The sequence below is a fragment of the Anopheles darlingi genome, chromosome 2 (assembly GCF_943734745.1).
Source record: "Anopheles darlingi chromosome 2, idAnoDarlMG_H_01, whole genome shotgun sequence".
NCBI classification, from domain to species: Eukaryota; Metazoa; Arthropoda; class Insecta; order Diptera; family Culicidae; genus Anopheles; species Anopheles darlingi.
In genome coordinates, this window is record NC_064874.1 from 60,431,057 (window position 1) to 60,451,140 (window position 20,084).

The 20,084-nt window shown below is 49.1% G+C and overlaps 7 protein-coding genes across 8 annotated transcripts in view; 3 read left to right on the top strand and 4 right to left on the bottom strand.

The window, feature by feature from the left end:
* LOC125959809 (sodium-coupled monocarboxylate transporter 1-like) overlaps window positions 1-1,957 on the top strand; it is a 2,812-nt gene extending 855 nt beyond the window's left edge. The window contains exons 2-7 of the mRNA XM_049692760.1: window positions 1-80; window positions 162-240; window positions 452-595; window positions 657-797; window positions 863-1,489; window positions 1,575-1,957. The exon at window positions 1-80 is cut by the window's left edge and continues 198 nt beyond it. Coding sequence (XP_049548717.1) covers window positions 1-80; window positions 162-240; window positions 452-595; window positions 657-797; window positions 863-1,489; window positions 1,575-1,866 — 1,363 coding nt within the window. The 3' untranslated portion in view covers window positions 1,867-1,957. The remainder of the gene's footprint in view (window positions 81-161; window positions 241-451; window positions 596-656; window positions 798-862; window positions 1,490-1,574) is intronic.
* LOC125959816 (uncharacterized) lies at window positions 1,938-3,730 on the bottom strand. The gene is made up of 2 exons (XM_049692770.1): window positions 2,860-3,730; window positions 1,938-2,756 (listed from the first exon to the last, which is right to left on the bottom strand). The coding sequence occupies exons 1-2, from the start codon at window positions 3,301-3,303 to the stop codon at window positions 1,938-1,940; spliced, it is 1,263 nt and encodes a 420-aa protein (XP_049548727.1). The 5' UTR covers window positions 3,304-3,730.
* Window positions 3,731-3,852: 122 nt separating this feature from the next.
* LOC125959805 (uncharacterized) lies at window positions 3,853-8,542 on the bottom strand. The gene is made up of 5 exons (XM_049692754.1): window positions 7,226-8,542; window positions 6,961-7,155; window positions 5,327-6,894; window positions 5,123-5,249; window positions 3,853-5,060 (listed from the first exon to the last, which is right to left on the bottom strand). Exons 1-5 carry the CDS (start codon window positions 8,204-8,206, stop codon window positions 4,788-4,790), a joined length of 3,144 nt encoding a protein of 1,047 aa, XP_049548711.1. The 5' UTR covers window positions 8,207-8,542; the 3' UTR covers window positions 3,853-4,787.
* Window positions 8,543-8,738: 196 nt separating this feature from the next.
* On the top strand, window positions 8,739-9,171 carry LOC125959826 (INO80 complex subunit C). The gene is made up of 2 exons (XM_049692781.1): window positions 8,739-8,893; window positions 8,972-9,171. The coding sequence occupies exons 1-2, from the start codon at window positions 8,746-8,748 to the stop codon at window positions 9,166-9,168; spliced, it is 345 nt and encodes a 114-aa protein (XP_049548738.1). The 5' UTR covers window positions 8,739-8,745; the 3' UTR covers window positions 9,169-9,171.
* A 35-nt stretch (window positions 9,172-9,206) lies between these two features.
* LOC125959813 (ankyrin-1-like) lies at window positions 9,207-13,956 on the bottom strand. Of its 2 annotated transcripts, XM_049692765.1 has the most exons (6): window positions 13,531-13,956; window positions 11,090-11,366; window positions 10,589-11,010; window positions 10,448-10,465; window positions 10,040-10,278; window positions 9,207-9,974 (listed from the first exon to the last, which is right to left on the bottom strand). In XM_049692765.1, the coding sequence occupies exons 2-6, from the start codon at window positions 11,350-11,352 to the stop codon at window positions 9,504-9,506; spliced, it is 1,413 nt and encodes a 470-aa protein (XP_049548722.1). In that variant the 5' UTR covers window positions 11,353-11,366; window positions 13,531-13,956; the 3' UTR covers window positions 9,207-9,503. The 2 variants fall into 2 exon arrangements, with proteins under 2 accessions (XP_049548722.1, XP_049548721.1); XM_049692764.1 differs by lacking the exons at window positions 10,448-10,465; window positions 13,531-13,956 and adding an exon at window positions 12,094-12,230.
* Window positions 13,957-16,214: 2,258 nt separating this feature from the next.
* Window positions 16,215-17,424, bottom strand: LOC125959820 (hsp70-binding protein 1). The gene is made up of 3 exons (XM_049692774.1): window positions 17,308-17,424; window positions 16,417-17,244; window positions 16,215-16,357 (listed from the first exon to the last, which is right to left on the bottom strand). Exons 1-3 carry the CDS (start codon window positions 17,356-17,358, stop codon window positions 16,286-16,288), a joined length of 951 nt encoding a protein of 316 aa, XP_049548731.1. The 5' UTR covers window positions 17,359-17,424; the 3' UTR covers window positions 16,215-16,285.
* Window positions 17,425-17,814: 390 nt separating this feature from the next.
* Window positions 17,815-18,535, top strand: LOC125959825 (DNA-directed RNA polymerase II subunit RPB9). Its single transcript, XM_049692780.1, has 3 exons — window positions 17,815-17,996; window positions 18,065-18,193; window positions 18,273-18,535. The coding sequence occupies exons 1-3, from the start codon at window positions 17,932-17,934 to the stop codon at window positions 18,460-18,462; spliced, it is 384 nt and encodes a 127-aa protein (XP_049548737.1). The 5' UTR covers window positions 17,815-17,931; the 3' UTR covers window positions 18,463-18,535.
* The last annotated feature ends 1,549 nt before the right edge of the window (window positions 18,536-20,084 follow it).

Here is a 20,084-nt window from a genome sequence, read left to right on the forward strand (position 1 = left end):
CGCCAGTGGACTCTTTATGTTCTACTGTCTGCTCAACACACCGGTTATCATCTACGCACCTGCCATCGCGTTCAGTCAAGGTGTGTTTCTCCTTCGTTCTCGCTTGCTCTCTCACTCACGCCCTAACGACCTCCATAACCGCTAACGGTTATCATTCACAGTCACCGGCATCAATGTGCATATCATCACGCCGCTGATATGCTGTATCTGCATCTTCTATACCACATTCGGCGGCATACGGTACGTTTGTGTGTCATTGTTGTGTGTTTATCTATGGGTCAAGGGCAATACCGAACTACTCGGTATAGTCGCGAATCTCCAATTCATCTCAAAGCATAAAGTGATTTGAACCTGTCCGACATGTCCACAGATGACCAGTGCCGTTCCAAGGTCGGTCTTTGAACTACGAACCTTCCTCAATTCAAGATCTTTTCATATCACCCGTCCTCAGAGCCGTCATTTGGACCGACACGCTTCAATTCGGGGCTATGTTGTGCGCGCTGGCCGTTGTAATGGTGCTTGGTACGCTGCAGCTAGGAGGAGTCGTTAACGTGTTCCAGCTAGCTGAAGCTGGCGGACGTCTAATTTGGTTTAAGTGAGTAAATGCTAGCCGGCTGCGCGCCAAGCGATTTTCTTACTGTGCTACGTCTTTGCAGCATGGACCCTGATCCGTTTCTACGTACCTCCTTCTGGCTCGTTTCGGTCGGGTTGACCTCCATGTGGATCTCGAACATTGGCGTCACACCCGAGTGTGTGCAGCGCTTCCTAACCATTCCAGACATCTCGAGTGCCAAGAAGTAAGTGCTGCACCATTGGTTGTGGGATGCGAATTGAATGTTCAAACATTGTTACCACCGAACAGGGCCGTTTGGATCTTTGGCGTTGGCCATATCTTGGTGAAGGTGGCTTCGGTCTACAATGGGATGCTCATCTTCGGCAAGTACCACGATTGCGATCCGATCCATGATGGTACGGTGCAGAAGTACGATCAGATCTTTGCCTACTACGTGCTTGATACGGCTCGGAAGATCCCCGGACTACCGGGGCTGTTCGTGGTCGGTGTCTTCTCGGCTGCCCTTTCCTCGATGTCAACCAGCATGAACACGCTTTCCGGGACGCTGTTCGAGGACTTCATACGGCCGCGGTTCGCCTTCAAGGAAGACACGGCCAGCATGATCGTGAAGATCATGGTGGTGACCATCGGTGTGATCTGTTTGGGGCTAGTGTTTGTGGTGGAGCAGCTCGGGAGCATCTTCAGTCTTGCGATCTCCGTCTCGGGTGTTACGTCCGGTACGATGTTGGGCATCTTTTTCCTCGGCATGTTCAGTCCACACGTCAACGGGAAGGGGGCATTCTGGGGTGCGATTAGCTCCCTGCTCGCGCTCAGTGCGATTGCCGTCGGTGCCCAGCTGGAGATACTGAAGGGTCATCTGAAGTACGAGAGTCTCCCGTTCCGGTATGATGGCTGTGATGGATTCAACGTTACCGGGTAAGTAAAGCACCAAGACCCTAGCTCTAGTGCTGTAGAAGTGGATGTGCAATGACCAAACGACCCCGTTGGCCTTTTTCTACAGCACGGAAACCAGCACCTTCTACCGGGATGCAGACGGGCACGATAACGCCGAAGTGCCGTGGATCTTTCGAATCGGATTCATGTACTACTCGCTGCTCGGTACGATCATCGTTATTGTGGTCGGTATTACCGTTAGCTGGGTGACCGGTGGCCAAAAGGATCATGTCCCGCTGAACCTACTGACACCGTGGGTACGGCCGCTGTTCCGCTTCCACAAGCTCACCACCGAAAAGGGCGAGTACAAACTGACCCGCAGCGTTGAGATGAATGAAATAGAGAAAGTTGCCAAATGACCCGTTCCGGCCACCCGTTTATCGTGACACACATACCATAATAACTGATAGAGACACAAAAAGGTAGTATTTTATCCGATAGCCCCAGGTCGGACGTAGATTTTATTGGGAAACTTGCGTCCAATGTAGTGGAGTCGTTCGTCGCGTAGTCGCTTTGCGAGCAAAGTGGCCGCCTGATCCGCAGCATCGTAGTCCTGCCGAAGCGTCTCATTGTAACACTCATGTACCCAGTGGACGGCTTTGGTTACGTTCGTACTAAACACGGAAAATACGTCGCGGGTATGCTGATAACGGGGCTGTTGAACCAGATCGGTCATCAGGTAGATCAGAGCGTGACGTACCGCCGTCTGCTGTCGGATGGTAATGTACGGGATCTCGACATGTGGTAGTGCGGCTTGGGCAGCCTCCAATGCCACCAGTGCACCATGGCATGCGGCCCTGGCATCCAGAGCCAACGTGATCAATTGTTGGGCATCGCGGATCGATCGTACCGCTCCGATCAGTTCCCAGTATTCGACGGTTTGATGCAAGCCTTTAGCGGTCGCCCTCAGCAGTCCACCTGCCGTACGCCACTGTTCCACTGCACCTCCTAATCGATCGCGAACATCGCGAGCCGTTTCAAGCTCACCGTCCAACTGCTGCTCGATTGGACTGCCGTAGGTACTATCGGGATAAACCGTCACCAACAGTGCGTCTTGCTCGTGGTAAAGCCGCTTCAACCGCTCGAAAGCGGTCCGCAACGTGGCACACCGCTTTTGGGCATGCACGACCATCTCATCCCGGTAATGATCCGCCTCCAGGTCCATGGCGTTGCGAGTAAGGCGAGCCACAAACTCCTCCTGCTGCTGCGCCTTCAACTCATTGTGTATGATGTCTAGCCTCAGGATTATCTGGAAATGCGAGAACCAGAAGAAGAACAATCGGGACGAATGAAGATTACAATTTCAGCTAGTGTCCGCGCTGTAGCTTCCTCGTTGAACATACTTCACGAACCTGAAGGATCTCCTTGTGAGTGCCTTCACCGATTGTAGATGCAACTTGCTGAGGGAGTTCCCCGTCGGTCTGTATCACTCCATTGGGTATTAGTGGTGCATTTACTAACGGATCCGACCTCGAAGCCGGACGAATTCGTGGTGCGGCACTTTTCAGTACCTCCACCCAACCTTCAGCCGTCATCAATCTAGGGCCAGGGGTTGTGCTTTCCAGAGCACATATTTCCTCATCCAATCGCGAGTAGGCGGCGACGAGAGTTTCCGTTTTCCCCGGACCCATCGTGATCGCCGCTATTCCATTCTCTACTCGCCTGACCGGTGTCGAAGGGTTTGGAGTAGGTGATGCTTCCTCGAGCACGATGGACGATGAACATCCCATACCGATAACGATGGTGCTTGCGGTGCGGCACATCACGGCACCACCGGAGCTCACTTTACCGGACATTCGCCGTACCGAGGAAGCCCACACGTGGACCACCTTCTCGCGTGTTCCGACCACAACTAACTATCGTGCCGCTCGTTCTGTAGTCGTTTGGCATAAACTACCACCTCGCATCCATCCGTTCTTTCCATTATTCACATTATATGACTGCCATTTCGCCGCATCCCTGGCTGGTTCAGGTGAGGAGAGGCCCAGAAGGGCGACGACTCACCATTATCTGACCCGTTTCCATCGGTTCGCATCGACACGATGGAGCGTGTACTAACGTGGTTCGACACCTTATCCGACCATACCATCAGTACCCGTCACACCCGTTCAAAGGATTATTAATTTCGAACACCACGCAGCCGTTTAGATAGTGACCGGTGCGTACATGTGTATGTGTGTGCGGGAGAATGACCATTACTGATTGGTCCTTGGGACCTCAGGCACGCACACAATCTCGCTCAAATACGGTACGGTAATTCCGGGACCACAGTTCAGCTGTTGAACTCTATCTCAATGTCACGCAAACCGGTGGTCAGCTGAGAGTCTGTTCGGGGGACAATTTTGATAACTTTGCTGGTCACATCAAAAGGAAAATGTCAAATATTGATGACCAGTCTATCCGTCAATTCTTCTCGCATTAAACTCAAACGGTTTGTCAATAAATCGGAAACCATTGCCACCCATGTCCAGTGGCGCAGTCGGCAGAGGTCAGGGGTCGAAATGTTGGCTGGTGACTAACACACGCACACACACATTGACAAGTTATTGATAATATCTTGTATTTTCAGTATTTTACTACATCAGACCGGTACCTTGTACCGTTTGCTCTCTCTTCGTTTCCCTCTCTCTCTCTCTCTCTTCTGCCGATTCTCTGTTACTCTTTGAATGATGGGATATTGGATCAGCACATGTTCCCGCATTTGTAGTAATGACTGTCTTCTTTGCCGCTCATTCAATTCGAGCCCTATATCTGCCTGTTAGAATCTTTATGGTGTATTGAGCCACCGACCTTCACCATGTACGGGCTCCGTTACCACAGCGAGACTATGTACATTCTGCTTGAAGCCGATACGGATTTTCAGCCGGATTTGATGCTATTGCTTGCTGATTGAGCCTCGATTACTAATCGCACCATAGATCTACAAGGCATATTTCTCGCGTTAGATGTATCGGTTGTTAATATCAATTCATTTCTAGTTCTTACAGCGAAAAGAACGGATACCGACCATTTATGGGACCGTTCGTTAACAATTATGATCGTTGGTACGATCAGTGGAGAACATAATACATTCCATCCAACGTTCCTTGGATAGCAATCAAAGCGGAGGAGTCGAAACAACAGCCTTATCAAGAGTAGTCGATTTAAAACTGTAAAATCCTAAGCTGCAGCGATGCGCTCGTTTAGACGTGAAAGCATTCCTTAACGCTTTCGACGGTATTGCAACTATATGTTTCTGGGAGCACCATTCGCGTTCTGCATGGACCGCAGCTTGTTAATTTCACGCCGCGCCGCATGTGTTCCGAGGGTCGTATGGTGCTTCGGTTGGCCAAAGCTGCAGGATTGTCTTCCTGCTGCTCGTCAATCGATTCAGATCACAGGAATGACTTAGACAGCGTAGTGTGTCCAGGTAGGAGTGTTTCAGGAGCTGTAATCGGCGCAGAATTCGCTCCCGGGCACATGGTTGCCGGCGCCAATCACGCAATCCCGCCCGAATACTAGCGCCTAGTTCAGTCTGCAACATCATCAGGCAGTCGGTACGAGATGCTTCATTCTGCAATGATACGGAACGATCAAAATCACGTTACGATTATCTCAGGAGGCTGTCACACTTACGGCCGTACTGCACAGCAAGAAGGTGGCATGTAGCCGCTCGGTCGGGCTAAGATTGGAGCGGATAAAACCGAGCAGGTTCGCCATAGTGACCTGCTCAGTATGCGGGAAGATACGGCTATCCTCTTTCCTGTAACGGTCAAGTAATCGAAGAATATGAACTGGAGCTTTTAGCTTATTGGTTAGTTGTTGGTGCGTAAGACGTACCTTCCATTGGGGAAGATGATGAGTGAAGGGAACAGTTCCATCGAATACTCCCATCCGAGATCGTTTCGATCGCCATCAATGCGCACAAACTCCAGTAAGGGCTGATGGCGTAGTAACCGCGAAACCCGTAGCAGGTAGTTGGACATTATGGTGCAGAAGGCACAGTGAGCTGAGTAGAAGTTGACCACTACGGTGCGGTTCGACTCCAGTACAACCCGCTGGAAGTTGGCGGAATAGATTTCCCGAATGGAATGATACTCCCGAGGTGCAAAGGCTCCCGGTACAACATCTAATGGTTTCGTAGCTTCCGGTTGAGCAGCCCCACCATTCGTATCCGTGGATTTAACCTTTTTTTTGGCTTCGGCCTTCTGCTTAAGCAATCGAGCCCGGTGTTCGGCAAGTAGACGCTCATCTTGCTGCTTGAACTCCGTCACGTTAAAGCGATGCGTGTGAGCGTAGCTGGTGCTACCGGATCGAAGAAAGCGTGGCCAACTGCGATTGTAGTAACCATGTACGAAACCCGTCAGTGAACCCAGATTGATGGGTGCGCGCAGTGCGTACGTCGATTCCGCTTCCGGATCAACAATGAAGGCAACGGTTCGGTTCGGTTCCCGCAGCACATCGACACCGAGTCGCTCGGCGAATGCATGGTACAGTGTGCTGTCCATGCTGAAGAAGGAAAGTGTTTTGTTGTGTTTGCAGGCCATCCCGCTGATCGTATCAAGCACTGCGTTCGTTTCATTCCGCTCACCAGCGTCCGGGAAGAATCGGTACGTTCCGTCGCTCTCCGCTAATCGCATCAACTCACACTGCCGCCGTAGGTACTGTTTGGAGAGCAAGTGTGGCCCCCGATAGTCGTGTGTCGCGTCAATTCGTGACGATGGTACCGATTCCGATTGTGTGCTAGGCATTTTGCGAAGGCATTCGTCTTGTTCTTCTTCCCTTTGTTGGCCACTCCAGCGTAGGGAAGGTTTACGTTCCGGACCGAACGTACCGCAGCTATCCGGACAGCTACCATCGTCGCAGTGAGGAGCCGGCGCAGCTTCACAGTAACCATCGGAACGGTCCCCTTTGCCACCGTGTTTGCGCCCATCGACAAACTTTGAGGAATTGAGCACGTTAACGAACGAAACGGAAACGGTTGATTTGAATGCTTCACGACGACCTCGGCCCATGCTCGATGGATCCGTGTCGTCTTCCTGTGACGGATGACGACCGAGAATGCGTTCACATTCTTGTTGCTTGTAAAAGAACCGCTCGGAGCCCAGCACTCGCTGATCGGCGATGTACTCTCGAGCCATTTCCTGTACCCAGTTGTCTTCGGCACAGTTGTAATACTGCATGCTGAGTTGTCGCAGCATCATGTACGCATCCGTACTGTCGTCGAACTCGGTATACAGTGAGCGTGGCGTAAACAGGAACAGTACGGGGCCTTGCTTCAGACCCGGTGCAATTGTTGCCGATTTGGTAGACCCCGGTGGAGCGATCCACATCGCGACCACCTGCAGCTGCTTGTGGATCCAAGTAACCATATCTTGCGGTGTCCACGTTTCTTTGCCAATGTACTCCTGAGGGAGAAATAATGACGATCATTAGACCATGATGGTGAGGACAGACCGTCTACGGTTACTTACAATGGTCTCATTCCAAAGGTACAGCCGAATGGAAGGTACCGTCTCTACACCAAACAACGAGGCAGACTGTCCCGTAACGACACCGAACGGTACTTCCTGGAATGGGTCCTTCTCGAGCCACTTCAGAGCGGCCTGATAGTAGCGTTGGTAGAATTTGGTTTCACTCGTCATATCCACGTAAGCAACGATCACAGCCTGCGGGGAAAGAAAAACTCCATTAGAACCCGTGTAACCGAGCAACGCAACCAACGGTGTGCCTACTGACATCCTTTCCAGTCATTCGCTCCATTAGATCGGCAGGTTTGACGAACCGCTCCAGGGGCATCATCAACGATATGACGAACCGTGTTAGCTGTGACGTCACGAACGCCTGGTTGTACTGGATGGCCACTCCGTTCGGTTGGTAAGCCATCAGAACCGGCCAAGATTGGACTTTGGAGTAGCGCTGCCGACATTCTCCACCCGGCTGCCAGCAATTCACCGCGGCAAAGTGGGCCTCGCGATGATACAAGCGTGCTACGGCTTCGTACGCTTCACGGGCAAACTGGCTTTCGGCGCACCATGGCGCGTAGTAGAACACAAACGATAGCTCCGACACCGAAACGCGCGTTTGCGTCGTACCGAGTGACCCCGTAGGCCAATCGGACACGAAAGAACCCTTGGAGAAGAACGGAACCGGTGGAGGCGCTTTCGCTATCTTGGGCGGTGTGTTCTGGATGGTGGCGTACGTGGTAAGCAGCAGGGCGAGAATGCAGAGCGCCTCGCGCCCATAAATTATGATCATACTGATACGGCTGTAGCGGCGCGTTCTACCGTCCACAACACTTAACTCGGCACTGTTCGGAACTGATCCACTACTACTTCTACTGCTGCTTGCCGGCGTGATCGTCGATGCCACGTGGACATCGTCCTCCCGCGGCTTATCCGGCACTGGTGCGATCACACCTCCCTCGCAACCCACCCGTCCCTCCGCGGTGTCATCGCCAACTGTTCCTGGCAGCCGCCGTCGACGCGAAAATATCGAGGTGGCACCTAATTGGTGCCGTCGTGTAACTGGATTCTGCTGCTGCTGTGGTCGCGGTTGCTGCTGTTGGTTGCTGCCCGTGGATGGTTCTGATCCGGCGGGAAGAGAAGTACGGTTCGATCGTCTTGCCGCGGTAGGCTGAGGGGAGTTGATGATAGTACAGCTGCTGCTTCTGCTGCCGCAATCCTCTGCTGACGGTGGACCTTGTGTTAGTGTAGGCATATGGGACTTCTTTCATTCGTCTTGGTCTTGGAGGAGGTCGGAGCCCGTAACGGTAGTACCACGTCATACCCTCTTCTCGCGGCGCCCCTCGCGATCACTCAAAACATTCTTCGACCCACACAACGGCAATCTGGATCGCGAACCAAAACGCACGCAATAACCTTTGCTTCCGCGATCGCTGCTACATGTGCTTGGCGATTTGCGGTCGTCCACGGTTTTCCAGGTGCACCACGGAGCTATAATCCAATTACGGAGGAAAAAGCCCCTCGCCGTAATCTAATTTTCAGAAAAACAAGAAACGCGAAAAAAATTCTTATCTTTTGACATCCCTATTCACAAAAGGTACGCAATGGGGCCGCTTAATGTTTAAGCGGTCACTTTGTAGGAAAGGTCCAGAAAATTGGCCGCTTAGTGGTCGTTCAAACATTAAGCGGCTAAAATGCGGCTTTTGTTAATAGGGATTTCCAGATGACAGTTCCAATTCCAACCGGTTCATCGACTGTTTTGTTTACAACCGATTCGGAACCAAAACAAAAAAAATGGAAACGGAAGCGAAGAAGCCGATTTTTAAGAAAAAGGACCTCTCCGAGGTAAATCCCACAGTGGGGAAGAAACGGCAGTGGAAATCGTTGAAGCAAATCCTGGCCTACGAGAAAACGCTACCGTGGAAGGACACCGACTTAACATGTGAGTGTGGCAACAAGGATCCTTAGCTCGATCGTCCTTACGAACTGATCCGGAACTTCTTTTTCGATTTCGTCGTAGATTCCAACGTTAATGCACCGCCGTCGCTTAAACCCGCCAAGAAATATTCCGATATCTCCGGTCTGATCGCACCGTACACAGACCCACACTCGAAGCTACGGTATCACAACGCCGAAGAATATCAAACGATACGCACCTTCCCGATGGATCTCACCGCCGGCTACCTTGCGCTCAGAGGTGCCACCAGCATTGTGTAGTCGCCTTTCTCATAATATATCTTGCTTTATTTACTTGTATGCTGTACGTATATCGCTTTAATAACCGCTACCTTAGTTCGATAGGAAAAGCAATTAGACATAAATGTGGCGCTAACCGTTTCCCCCGGTCTTATCACTCTCATAAAGAGCTCGTCGCATAATCTCTACTCTTCCGGTTTTCCCGAAAGGGAACTCGATTGGCCATACTCGAGACGCTCGAGAAACAATCGTTTACAAACTAGTCTATCATATGGTGGGAATATCAAATGAGTTCACCGTCCGTTTAGTCTTATCAGGTCCACTATCTCCAAAATACGTAGCTATCTGCCTTTCCCCTAGATGCTGTGCTCGTACAGGAGGTAGCTTTTGAGCTCACTCGGTATAAAAAGGGGGCGCACATACTCCGACAGATTACGACCGAATAACCGACGATAGTGAGCCCGGATCTGGGACTTAAGCTTACGCGGAACGGTGGCACGTTCCAGCATCAGTTCCCGCTGCTCATCGGTCAGCTGTTGATTGCGACGGATCATGCAGGGATCAAACTCTTCGGCAGCATCCAGAATAATGCGATAGGCGGACGATTCGTGGTGCAGATTGGTGAGGCAGTTCAGCAGACCATCGGGATCACGGTACTGTGTCTTCAGGATAACGCGGGCACCGTATCGCAGCAGGAGATGTAGTTCATCGGGTGTCACGTGATCGTTGCTTGCCAGGAGCTCCGCAAGCGGTGGACGAAGGATCGCATTGGTGGCCACATCACCGACGACTCGCACGTTCGGATCGGCGCCGTAAAACAAGAGCATCTAGAGAACGCGTCGGATTAATAAGGGCGAAACATAGCTCCCTTCGAGAACTGGATCTTACTTACCTTCATGATTTCAACTCTATTCGGGATGTTATCGGCACAGGCCACGTGCAGAGGCGATCCTATGATGGGGCTGCTTCGATTGACGTTGGCACCGTTTTCGAGCAGGATTCGTACCAACACCGGATCACCGCGCAGTACGGCCAGATCAAGTGGGCTGGGGCGATCCGGTTCTGGCAGTGGAGCTGGAATGTCGACACGGGCACCCTGTTTCAGCAGCATCGTGACTAGTGAAGCATTTCCTGTAGTGGATGATCAAAGCAGAAGAATAAGGACTTAAGTAATGCTAGCTGCAACCCATTATCGTTCGTGCACCATTCCCATGTGTCGTCATGCAAAGATGGCGATCAAAAGCGGCAGAAAAGTTTTGCTCAATGACGATGCAAAGAAATCAACCAAACATCCACCTACCACCGAACAGATCTAATCCTATCGATTCCAATCCCCCAATCCACACACGAACGAAACCAAAACCCATTTGGAGTTGAAAGAGAAAAACTTCGTTAAACTAGAATCCTGGAACTCAAGCCCCTCAACCAGCAAACACCTTACCTGATAAAACGGCATAATGCAGCACGGTCCGATAATCGTTGCGTCCATCGGTCATAGCGTTTACATCCGCTCCATAGTGCAGTAGCAGCAGCACCGAATCGATGCTACCATTCGTCCGTACGGCGCGCATCAACGGCGTAATACCGGAACGATCACGTGCCTCTGTATTCGCGCCGAACGTCAGCAACAGCTCTAGACTCTCCACATCCGTCGCCAAATTGATTTCGGAACCGAAAAAGTAGCGCTTGTTAGGATCGGCACCATTATCCAGCAGCAGCCGGGCCACCTCGTAATGTTTATTACGGAGCGCCAATCGTAGCGGCTCGTCGCAGAGCGTTGTGCGGGGGTACGGATCATTGGTGGGCTCACGATAGTCCACCTTACAGCCAGCATCAAGCAGTATTTTCGCCAGATTAAGGTACCTGTTGATAAGATAAATGTGTTAAGTCGCACTCTACTGCTGTCTGATGATCGTGCTCGATCCTGCGACAGCTTCTTTACCCATGCTCGGCCGCCAGATGAAGTGCGCTATAGCCAACCTCGTCGATTGCGTTAATGTCCGCTCCACGTACGATCAGCAGATTTACGGCGGCCTCATTATTCTGCCAAACGGCATAGTGTAGAGGCTTGAGGCCCTGGGTTACCTGCTCATTTACTTTGGCCCCGCAGGCGAGCAATATTCGTAACTCGTCCATCGACACCATGCGTATGATGGCGTCCGCCAGGGCCCGTTGAAGCGGGTTTGCCGCACACTCCGCCGGCATTGTGATGATGCGTCCTGTGGAGAGAGCAGTGAAGAATTTGAAACGGAATCTAGAACTTTTTATGCTAGGAAGGAAGGATGTCGCAACTGAAATGAGCTACTGATACTATAAGTCCAAATTGTAAGGTCAAATGGTGGACTTTTGAGCTTTCCGAATGCGCCAGATAATTCCTAGCAATAATGTAAAATTATCCTGCCATATTCATCTTCAGGATTTTCATTGCAATGCCTCGGAACCTCAGTAGAAGTCTGTCCATCAATCCGATGTCTTTGATACGATTCGGCAATTACATCAGGAAGGAAATGCGATCGCCATTCGTTCCATTTCCGGCGTTTACTATAGACCGACGTAGGCCCCCCCCCCGGTTTACGGTTGTATTTGCCCTCTGACGTCGAGAGGACGGATTTTCGTGATTTACAAAAATAAATCCATCCTTTTCCACTGTCATGCTGCTGCTTTTCTCTAGCACTCCGCACCTAGACTCGGTCTTACTCTCGTTTTCTCTCTTTCGCGCTAGGAAAACATCCTCGCGAGTAAGACTGCGATTACGATGCGCTTCGGCTACGCTAATTGACCGTTGACCGCCGGGTATACCGGGAGGTTTCGTAATCGATTCGCAACCGCTTGCTCCCATCACTCTCCGATGCCTTTACGGTCGATCCGGAACGGTGATCGGCCAGGCGAGCGTAGCGCGTCAGCTGCTTTCGGAAGGATCCCCTCGCCCCGTTCCATTTTACTTACCACGGCTGTTCATCGTGTGGCCTTGATTGGTGCCGCCTTTGAAGGAGATTAAACCAGGGGATCCGCAACACGAAAGTAGGTTGCCAACGCAAATACGTTCAGCTGAGCCTCGCTTTCTAGAGTTTTTTTTTTCGAGTGCTTTTGCCGAGCACGTGCAACAGTTGGGATCACCGAGGGATGGATGGGAGGGGTTATGTTGTTAAACAAAGAAGTATCCGCGAATTGGCCCACAGTGGGATGGTTTCGGAATGGAAATTACGTTGCAGGAAACTGCGAACTGAGCGGCTATCTATACAACCAGACACCACCGATGCCGCCACTGGTGGAAAACTGTCGAGATCTACGAGGAGTGCTACAGCTCGACCATAGTAGAGCCAAAAAATTTTCGCGCGATCGCGAGAGGGAGAGAGTTCTCGGGACTCGGATTTTCGCGATAGGATTTTCCAACGACATCATCGCTCGTGAGTGTCTCTCTGCGTCGCGAGCTCTCTCATCCCTGGTGTGCAAGATGCGTCGCTATCTTTGCTTTGGTGGTGATCGCGCATTGCGTTAGAAATTGCGTAGCTCGCTAAAGAGGAACGGACTTTGTTTCACTAACTCCTGAAATGTGAAACAAAAAGAAAACTTTACAGCCAAGACCCTGCCAAGCCAACACAACCACGTTGGAATTGGGGAAAACACGCTGAAGTCAGCGATCACATGTCTGATAATTGGCTATTTGCAACCTGAACCGATGTGCTACGCAAAACACATTGCAACACGCTAGCACAGCTGAACTGGGTAACGCTGCAATGTTGTTTAATAAATACTGCCAACCGTTGATGGTGAGTTCCCGCCGCGATTTTCCTCCGAAACGGTTGATGAAGATTTATCTGATACACCAACAACGACGCCAGGGCACGTGCGCCTGCTGGGCGATAAATCCCTGCGCTTCTAGCACACTATCCGTCCATTCGACCTTCTTTACCATCCATGTCATCGGACACCATGACACCATTCACCAGGACTACTTAATCCTTCGAGAAAAAGTGTCCCTATTTACTCCAAAAAAGGTCACACGCCAGGAATTGCGCAGCGATCAGTCAGTTGCTCTGAGATTGCGTTTCCACATTTTCGCAGAATTTCGCGGGAATTTTCCACTTTTTTGTTGGTTTTTTTTCCAAAGATATCCATCACTTCCTGTCACAACCACAAAGCCGCCAGTTGTTAGTCGATCGCGACTGATGAGACAGAAGTTCAATGGCACACCCCCGTTTGCTTCACAAACTGCGCGGAATCACGCTCGACAGCAGCTGTGAGAGCAGACGAAACCCAAAAATAGCCCAAAAGACAAGCTGTCTGGTAAGGATATAGCTCATGTCTGCCTTCGGGAATCATACAAAAAAGAATAGATACAAAAGAAGCTACACTAATTGACACATCAACCGGGACACTTACTTCAGCTGATCGATCACGGTTCACGAGTGATGGAAGATAAGGACTGCCTAGGTTCGATCGCTTCGCAGTTTGCAACTAATGGCACAGCTGGATAATTTCTGTTGGTTAAATTTATCCACTTTCTACGATCACAAGGTTCAATGAACTTCAACCGTTTTCCGCGGTTCCGCAGGATTCCGTATGTCCCACACGTAGTCACTTGATCTAGTGGCAATTTATCTATTATGCACTAGTCTTTCAGTTCCAGTTCAGTTGCAAGTTTGCGCACACTAACGTTTTGCTTTAAAAATTACACTAATGCCACACGAAACTTTCTGGCCTCTTTTCTTTATCGAAAAGGTGTTCCAGATCTTCCGTGGAAAGGTTGGGTTGATTCGCTGCTTGCGTTCCTTCTTGGAAGCCGCTAGTCGACTGAGTCTCCGCTGCAGGATGCGCCCGGTATAAGTCAATTTCCGTCGGCTGCGTCGGCAAGGGAATCGCTTTCCACACACCTTTCCACCGAGTCTGCTTCATAAAGACTTCCCGAAGCGTAATTAATAACACGGTCGCGATCAAACAAGGGCCAGGCGAGAGGGGTTGCGGCTCATGGTGGTAGTGTTTGTTGGAAAACACAGAAAACAAAAAGCCACCCTCGATCGCGGCGTGGTGATGGTGTCGTCATCATCGTCGTCGTCTTCGATCCTCGACTCTTCCGGGTGTAAGGAACGATCGAGGCGTCTGATGATTCGCGTGAATCGTGGTGGAGGATGAAAGCAAAACAAAGTGAGAGAGCATCACGCACACAACGCTTGCGGTGAGAATTGCGATCATTCTGAAGGCGGATTTTCCGTCGCCGTTAAGTGCGCCGTCGTGGTACGGTTTGGTGGGCTACCAACACCGTAACAGTCGGACGCGAAACCGAGTGCCAAATCGGTTTATTTTTCCACCATAAAGGACCATCGTCGGGTACGATCGCAGTTGATCGCTCTTTTTTGGACGACGAAAGAATGGGTGTGTGCTACTTACGAGCTGCGCATCTCGATGCTGGTATTGATTTGTATCCTCATTGTTTCGATACTGTTTGCAGTGCTCAGGGTTGCTCTCTATTTCAGGGCAACAAATTCAAATGATCAGAATTGGTTACATTTCTGACATTCTTGCACTGATTTGGTAAACCTCTAACACAACATATAATGTTTGTCGTATGCCTAACTTGATGAGAAAAGGCACAGTTGTTTTAATAAAGGAAAAAGGGATATTTTTAGGAAAATCGTGTGTGTGAATAATTCATTAAAAAATGCATAATTTGCTTCCAACTTCAACTTAATTTATTTTTATATAGTTAAACGTCTTGTTTATGGCCTTCTATGATTCCCATTCCCATTGAAATGCGATCAACGAAACAAGAATGGGCGAAAGCGCAAAAAGCGTAAATCTGTCGCACAAATAGGTTTAGTTACGCATCTCTATGCTAATCATAAAACAAATAAAAAAAACAAATAAACAACGACACACGATCCCTCCCTAGCTTGGTACAGTTCAAGAACGATCGTTGATGGAGGCGCCTGGCAGCTCATGATTTGCGTTCTTTCTGCAACAATAAGTGACCTTGAACTTGAAGCGTATTTTTCCATTTTTGGTTTTGTTTTAGAACAATAATTGAACCGTTGGCTCGCCTAACGTGTCGACGAGACAACCTCATAAAGAGCACCCTTGAACCGCGAAACCACATCTCCGGAAGGTGGAACGGAAATAATGGATTTCCTTTTGCGAAAAGCGTGCATTACACTTCTGTGTCAAGATCCTTGCGGACCGTATATATGCCACTAGCGTCGAACACGCTATCGCTACCTTCAACTCGCTCTACGATTTGGTCAGCATAGCTTGTTGGAGAAAACACGGTCGGTTCAGTACAAAGACATCGGACGCTTTAATGAGTTCGCAGTAGAGCCTGCACAAGAACGTGGCGTCTCGCACGTGACACGTGACATTGCCGCGATACGCCGATACCGGTTAAATGGAACGTAGACCTCGGCGCTCTTCGTGCGGCGCTTTTTGGGATCAAAGATTAAGTAAACCATCCATGCCGGCATCCAACGACAACGTAAAATTACTTGGAAACTGCGCAAGGTGTTGACCGAGCTGTGAATGCGAAAACGCAAAAAGCGAAACAACAAAACACCGAACGCCAGACGCTAAACCCTAGAAACGCAGCGGTAGGAAGCTGTTTACAGCAATAAGGAAAGTGTTTGAAAAGTGTCGATGCGTTGGTGTGTGCCATTCGGCGGGAACGTCGTGGCCACCAGGCGGGATATTTTATGGGATCCGCGGGGTCTATTTGTGCGTGTGTGTTGCTCTCGCAACCGGGAAAACATGTTATTGGCCCGGTTTTTGGCACATCGTGATTCATATTGCGCACCTTCGATCTTTATTGCTCCATATTTCTGCGACCCAAGGAAGTGCACTGTCCATTGGTGTTCCCGAATCCGTTGATAATGTTCCTGCAGGAATATTGTTTATCACCCAGGTCTGCCGCCAGCTAATGGATTTTGGTCATTTGCTTGGCAGACAGAAGGCAAGCATTTACACAATAAATGCCAGTCGCCAATGCGCAACAAATTGTCAGCGAGATTCGGATGCCCTACTTCCTTGTTTCAGATGGATGCCACACCATACGCGTGAAGCAAGGCGATTTAATCTTTTGAAAAGATTTATTGATTTACAAAGCGTTACACAATAGGGTGCAATAGCTTAAAACTTGTACGAAACTTTAGTTTTATCGTTCTGTTCCGTCTGCTTCGTTCGAGAAACATCGTTGCATTAAGGTCTTGGCATAATTTAATTGATCCTGCAAAAAAACACATTGCGATTAGACTCTTACCGTACCTACTTTTTATCGTTACTTACCTCACATTCCTCTTTACCGGCACTCTGCTTAATGATTGCTTCCAGTTTCTCCCTAAAGCCTGAGACCTGACTACAGCGTTCTACTCCCGCTTTACATTCGGTCAGTACTTGCAACGAAGACAGGGCAGTTTCCAGTTTGGGATCATATGTATCCGTAGGTTTTACTGCATCCACCAACACCTCGATAGCGTTCAGTTTGATGAATTCATCCCGCACCGGCTCCAGCTCGCCGCACAGGTTTGACAACAAAAAGGCCGATTTCACGCGCAGTTTTTCGCTGTCCGCCTGTATGCATCCCAGTATACACTCGAGTCCTCCGATTTCGATGAACGCGGCCAAGCACGGCTCGTGGTGCCTCACCAGGCAGGAGATTGCGTGTAACGCCTTTTCTGCAACCGGTTGCTCGTCCGACAGTAACTCCGTCAGCTTCGGAAGCAGACTCATCTCGAGCAGCTTTTGCTGACAAAAGGGATTGTTCTGGGCCAGATCGGCAATCAAACTGAGCGTTACGGCACGTAAACTTGCACTGGACGATTCTAGACCCGGCCGCAAAATAGTGAATCCACCGATTTTAAAGAAATCATTGGCCGCATCCACATCCTGTACGTAGTCGGTGACGATTTCGATGGCCTCGACCTTCGCTTCATCACTCGAGGATGCGTCCAGCAGGGTTTGCATCGCCTTTTCCAACTCCTTAACCACATCGACCGTTAGCGAATTCAGAGCATTCTCCAGGAATCGACGCCGTTCTTCATCCATCGGCTGTAGACGAGATTCTTGGGGTGCATCTTCCTCTTTTGTTGCTTCCACCGCGAACTTCAGCAAACCCTACGATGCCGGGAAATCGTGTGAATGGATGTTTATAGCTTTGTTTGCTGGTCACACACTTACCTGCAGATTTCGAGGATGCCGTGGATTATCCGGATTTTCTCCACTCGCCATCGTGATCGTATTTTTACGCGATTTTTCCGAAAAATTTTCCAATCCTTGCCTTTTTGTTTTGATTTTTTTTTTTGGCAGATGCGGTTTTCGTTTTTCGCGACTTACGACTCCTGGAAGCATAATCATAAACACACTTAGCAGGTTTGCTTGTTTTGTGTTGTCTTACAAACATTTTCTTGCGCAACTATAATTTTCTTGCGTGAAATAATTTGCGTGGTTTAAATTTTTACTAATTTTCTATTCGTTACTTTAACTTTAAATGTGTTTTTCCGATTATCAAAAGAATTGACCGATTAGTCTCTTTTTTAATCGAGTAGCTAATTTTTTGGTCGATCAGAAATTCGAAGTCCATGCAGCAACCAAGCGTGAAAATTAAAAATACAAGAAAGTGTTTTAACGTCTCTTGAATTCAATCAAAAAACGCTTCGATGACAGATTTTTTGGCCGAAAAAAAAAGAAAAATCGAAAAAAAGTTTATTGTTGCGATTTCGCGTTTTCTTAAATTTTCGGCGCGTTTTCTTGAATTTCTTCCAGAAAATTGTTAAAATCGTGCTTTAAACACTACAAATAACTATGGCGTACGATGCTGCACACGATGATGGCCCAGGATTCGTGGGAATTCGCTTCTGTCAGGAATGGTAAGGCATTTTAGAATCTTGCAACTTCCGGTAATTTTTCCTGATTCTCTGCCGGCTTATCTTTCCAGCAACAATATGTTGTATCCGAAGGAGGATAAGGAGAACAAGATCCTGCTCTACGCGTGCCGTAATTGTGACTACAAACAGGAAGCGGATTCGAACTGTATCTACGTGAACAAAATTATGCACGAAATCGAGTACGAGAGCTGTTGTGGTGGTCTCTTCCTAAACCGTTAATCCATTTCCAATAATCCACCCAACTCATTTCATTCGCAGTGAGCTGACGCACATTGTCCCGGATGTGATATCGGACCCAACGCTGCCGCGCACGGAAGAACACGCCTGTCCCAAGTGCTCCCATCGAGAAGCCGTTTTCTTCCAGGCGCAAACACGACGAGCTGAAGAGGAAATGAGATTGTACTACGTCTGCACAAACCCCTCCTGTTGCCACCGATGGACCGAATAGAGTCTCGTTCTTACCTTGAACCAACCTTCTTATCATCTTTTCTTTTCAATAAAACAAACCATTAGCATAAGTAATAACGAGAGGTATTGGTAAATTTATTTCAAACTGTATGCATCGTGTCATCTTCGGTACATTATTTACATATCATGCATCTGTACCGGTTGTTTTTTTTTATTTATTTTCCCGTCCCATTTCAATCACATGCCTGAAACATCCAGCATTTGACCCAATTATCGGCGACAGCGCATCTGCGTAGAGGAATCGTTCCGATGATTCCTTTCACTTTTTCCTCCCCAAGGAACTCGGTATAAATATTCAGAGGACAGAAAGATGGATACAATCACCGGTATAATCTACAGCGCAACATACACAATGCGTTCCCGCGGTGTCCCGCCGTAATCCTACAGCATGTGCGCGGCAGCTTGTTTCCTGCTCCGGTTGATCGTGTTTCATTTTCCGCTTTTTTTATCGATCACTTGTCCCCGAAAGGAAGCGCATTTCATCGTACAGCATAAGAAACTCGGAAAGACAGGGTTTTCGATTGTGCACTTTTAATTAAACACGCGCTTGGCCACCTTGTTAAGCGTGGAAATATCGACGGATTAGGGTAGTTGAAAGAGTAGCGGGTTTGCGGAACGGAAACCTTCAGCGATATGTCGCTCGTATTGACCTTACTTACCAAAAGAGAAAGGAACCTTAATCTGCGACCTCCATTTCGCTATCCACGTGGTTTGCGATCAGAAATCGGCGCTTGCAACAGCCACTTTCTTCTTGTTGGGGGAGTCACTTGAGACGCTTTTTTTGAAGAGCTTTTTCTCAACTCGCAGCAGATAGATGTATCGTCCGTTCATGAGATTCCGCTATCTGGGTGGATTCACCTGGTATCCATTAGCATTTAGAAGCGCCGCAGATTCCGCCATCGAATCACACTCGCAGAAGTAGGTAAAGTATCCCGTTCATATGCTTTTATAGTTTAAATCCCGCATCGATTTTTGCAACGATTCGGGAGATATAGTGGGTGATATAGCCAGAGCAGCCGTTGAGACCCTTCTTTTCGGAATTATGTTTTATTTCACTCGAAAGTAGACCCAAAAAGCTACAAATGCCCCGCTTCCTTCGGGCAGGGTGACGACCTTTTTTTTTATCATACTGATTGCACAGGGTCTCAGGAAACAACGGTCACATGGTAGCGTAATGTTAAGACATACATTTTACGGGACAGAATGAGTAAAGTGCACCACCAGAACATGCTAATTATGGGTGTCGATCACGCATAAGCATGTCCACGAGACATGGGCACCATATAATGATTCCAATGTAGCAGCAGTAGAATGGGTATGGGTTTCAAGTGTTTGAGCCCCGCAAGGACTGAACCAATTTATCACACCCCTCCACCCGCTCTGGTGCACACTACGGTGCCTTGGAGATTTGCCGGCGGTGCAGAGCAGTTTAGAAGGCGTGCAATAATTATCAATTGCAATTACGCAGACCTCTGCAAACACCGCCCCAGAGGATTGGCTGTGGTAATGGCTTGAGACATATGGCATTGAACCCGTTTTTTTGCATTTCACTTTAAACTAGGGGGTCCCGTCCTTCCCATCCCAGAGGGGCAAATAAAACCA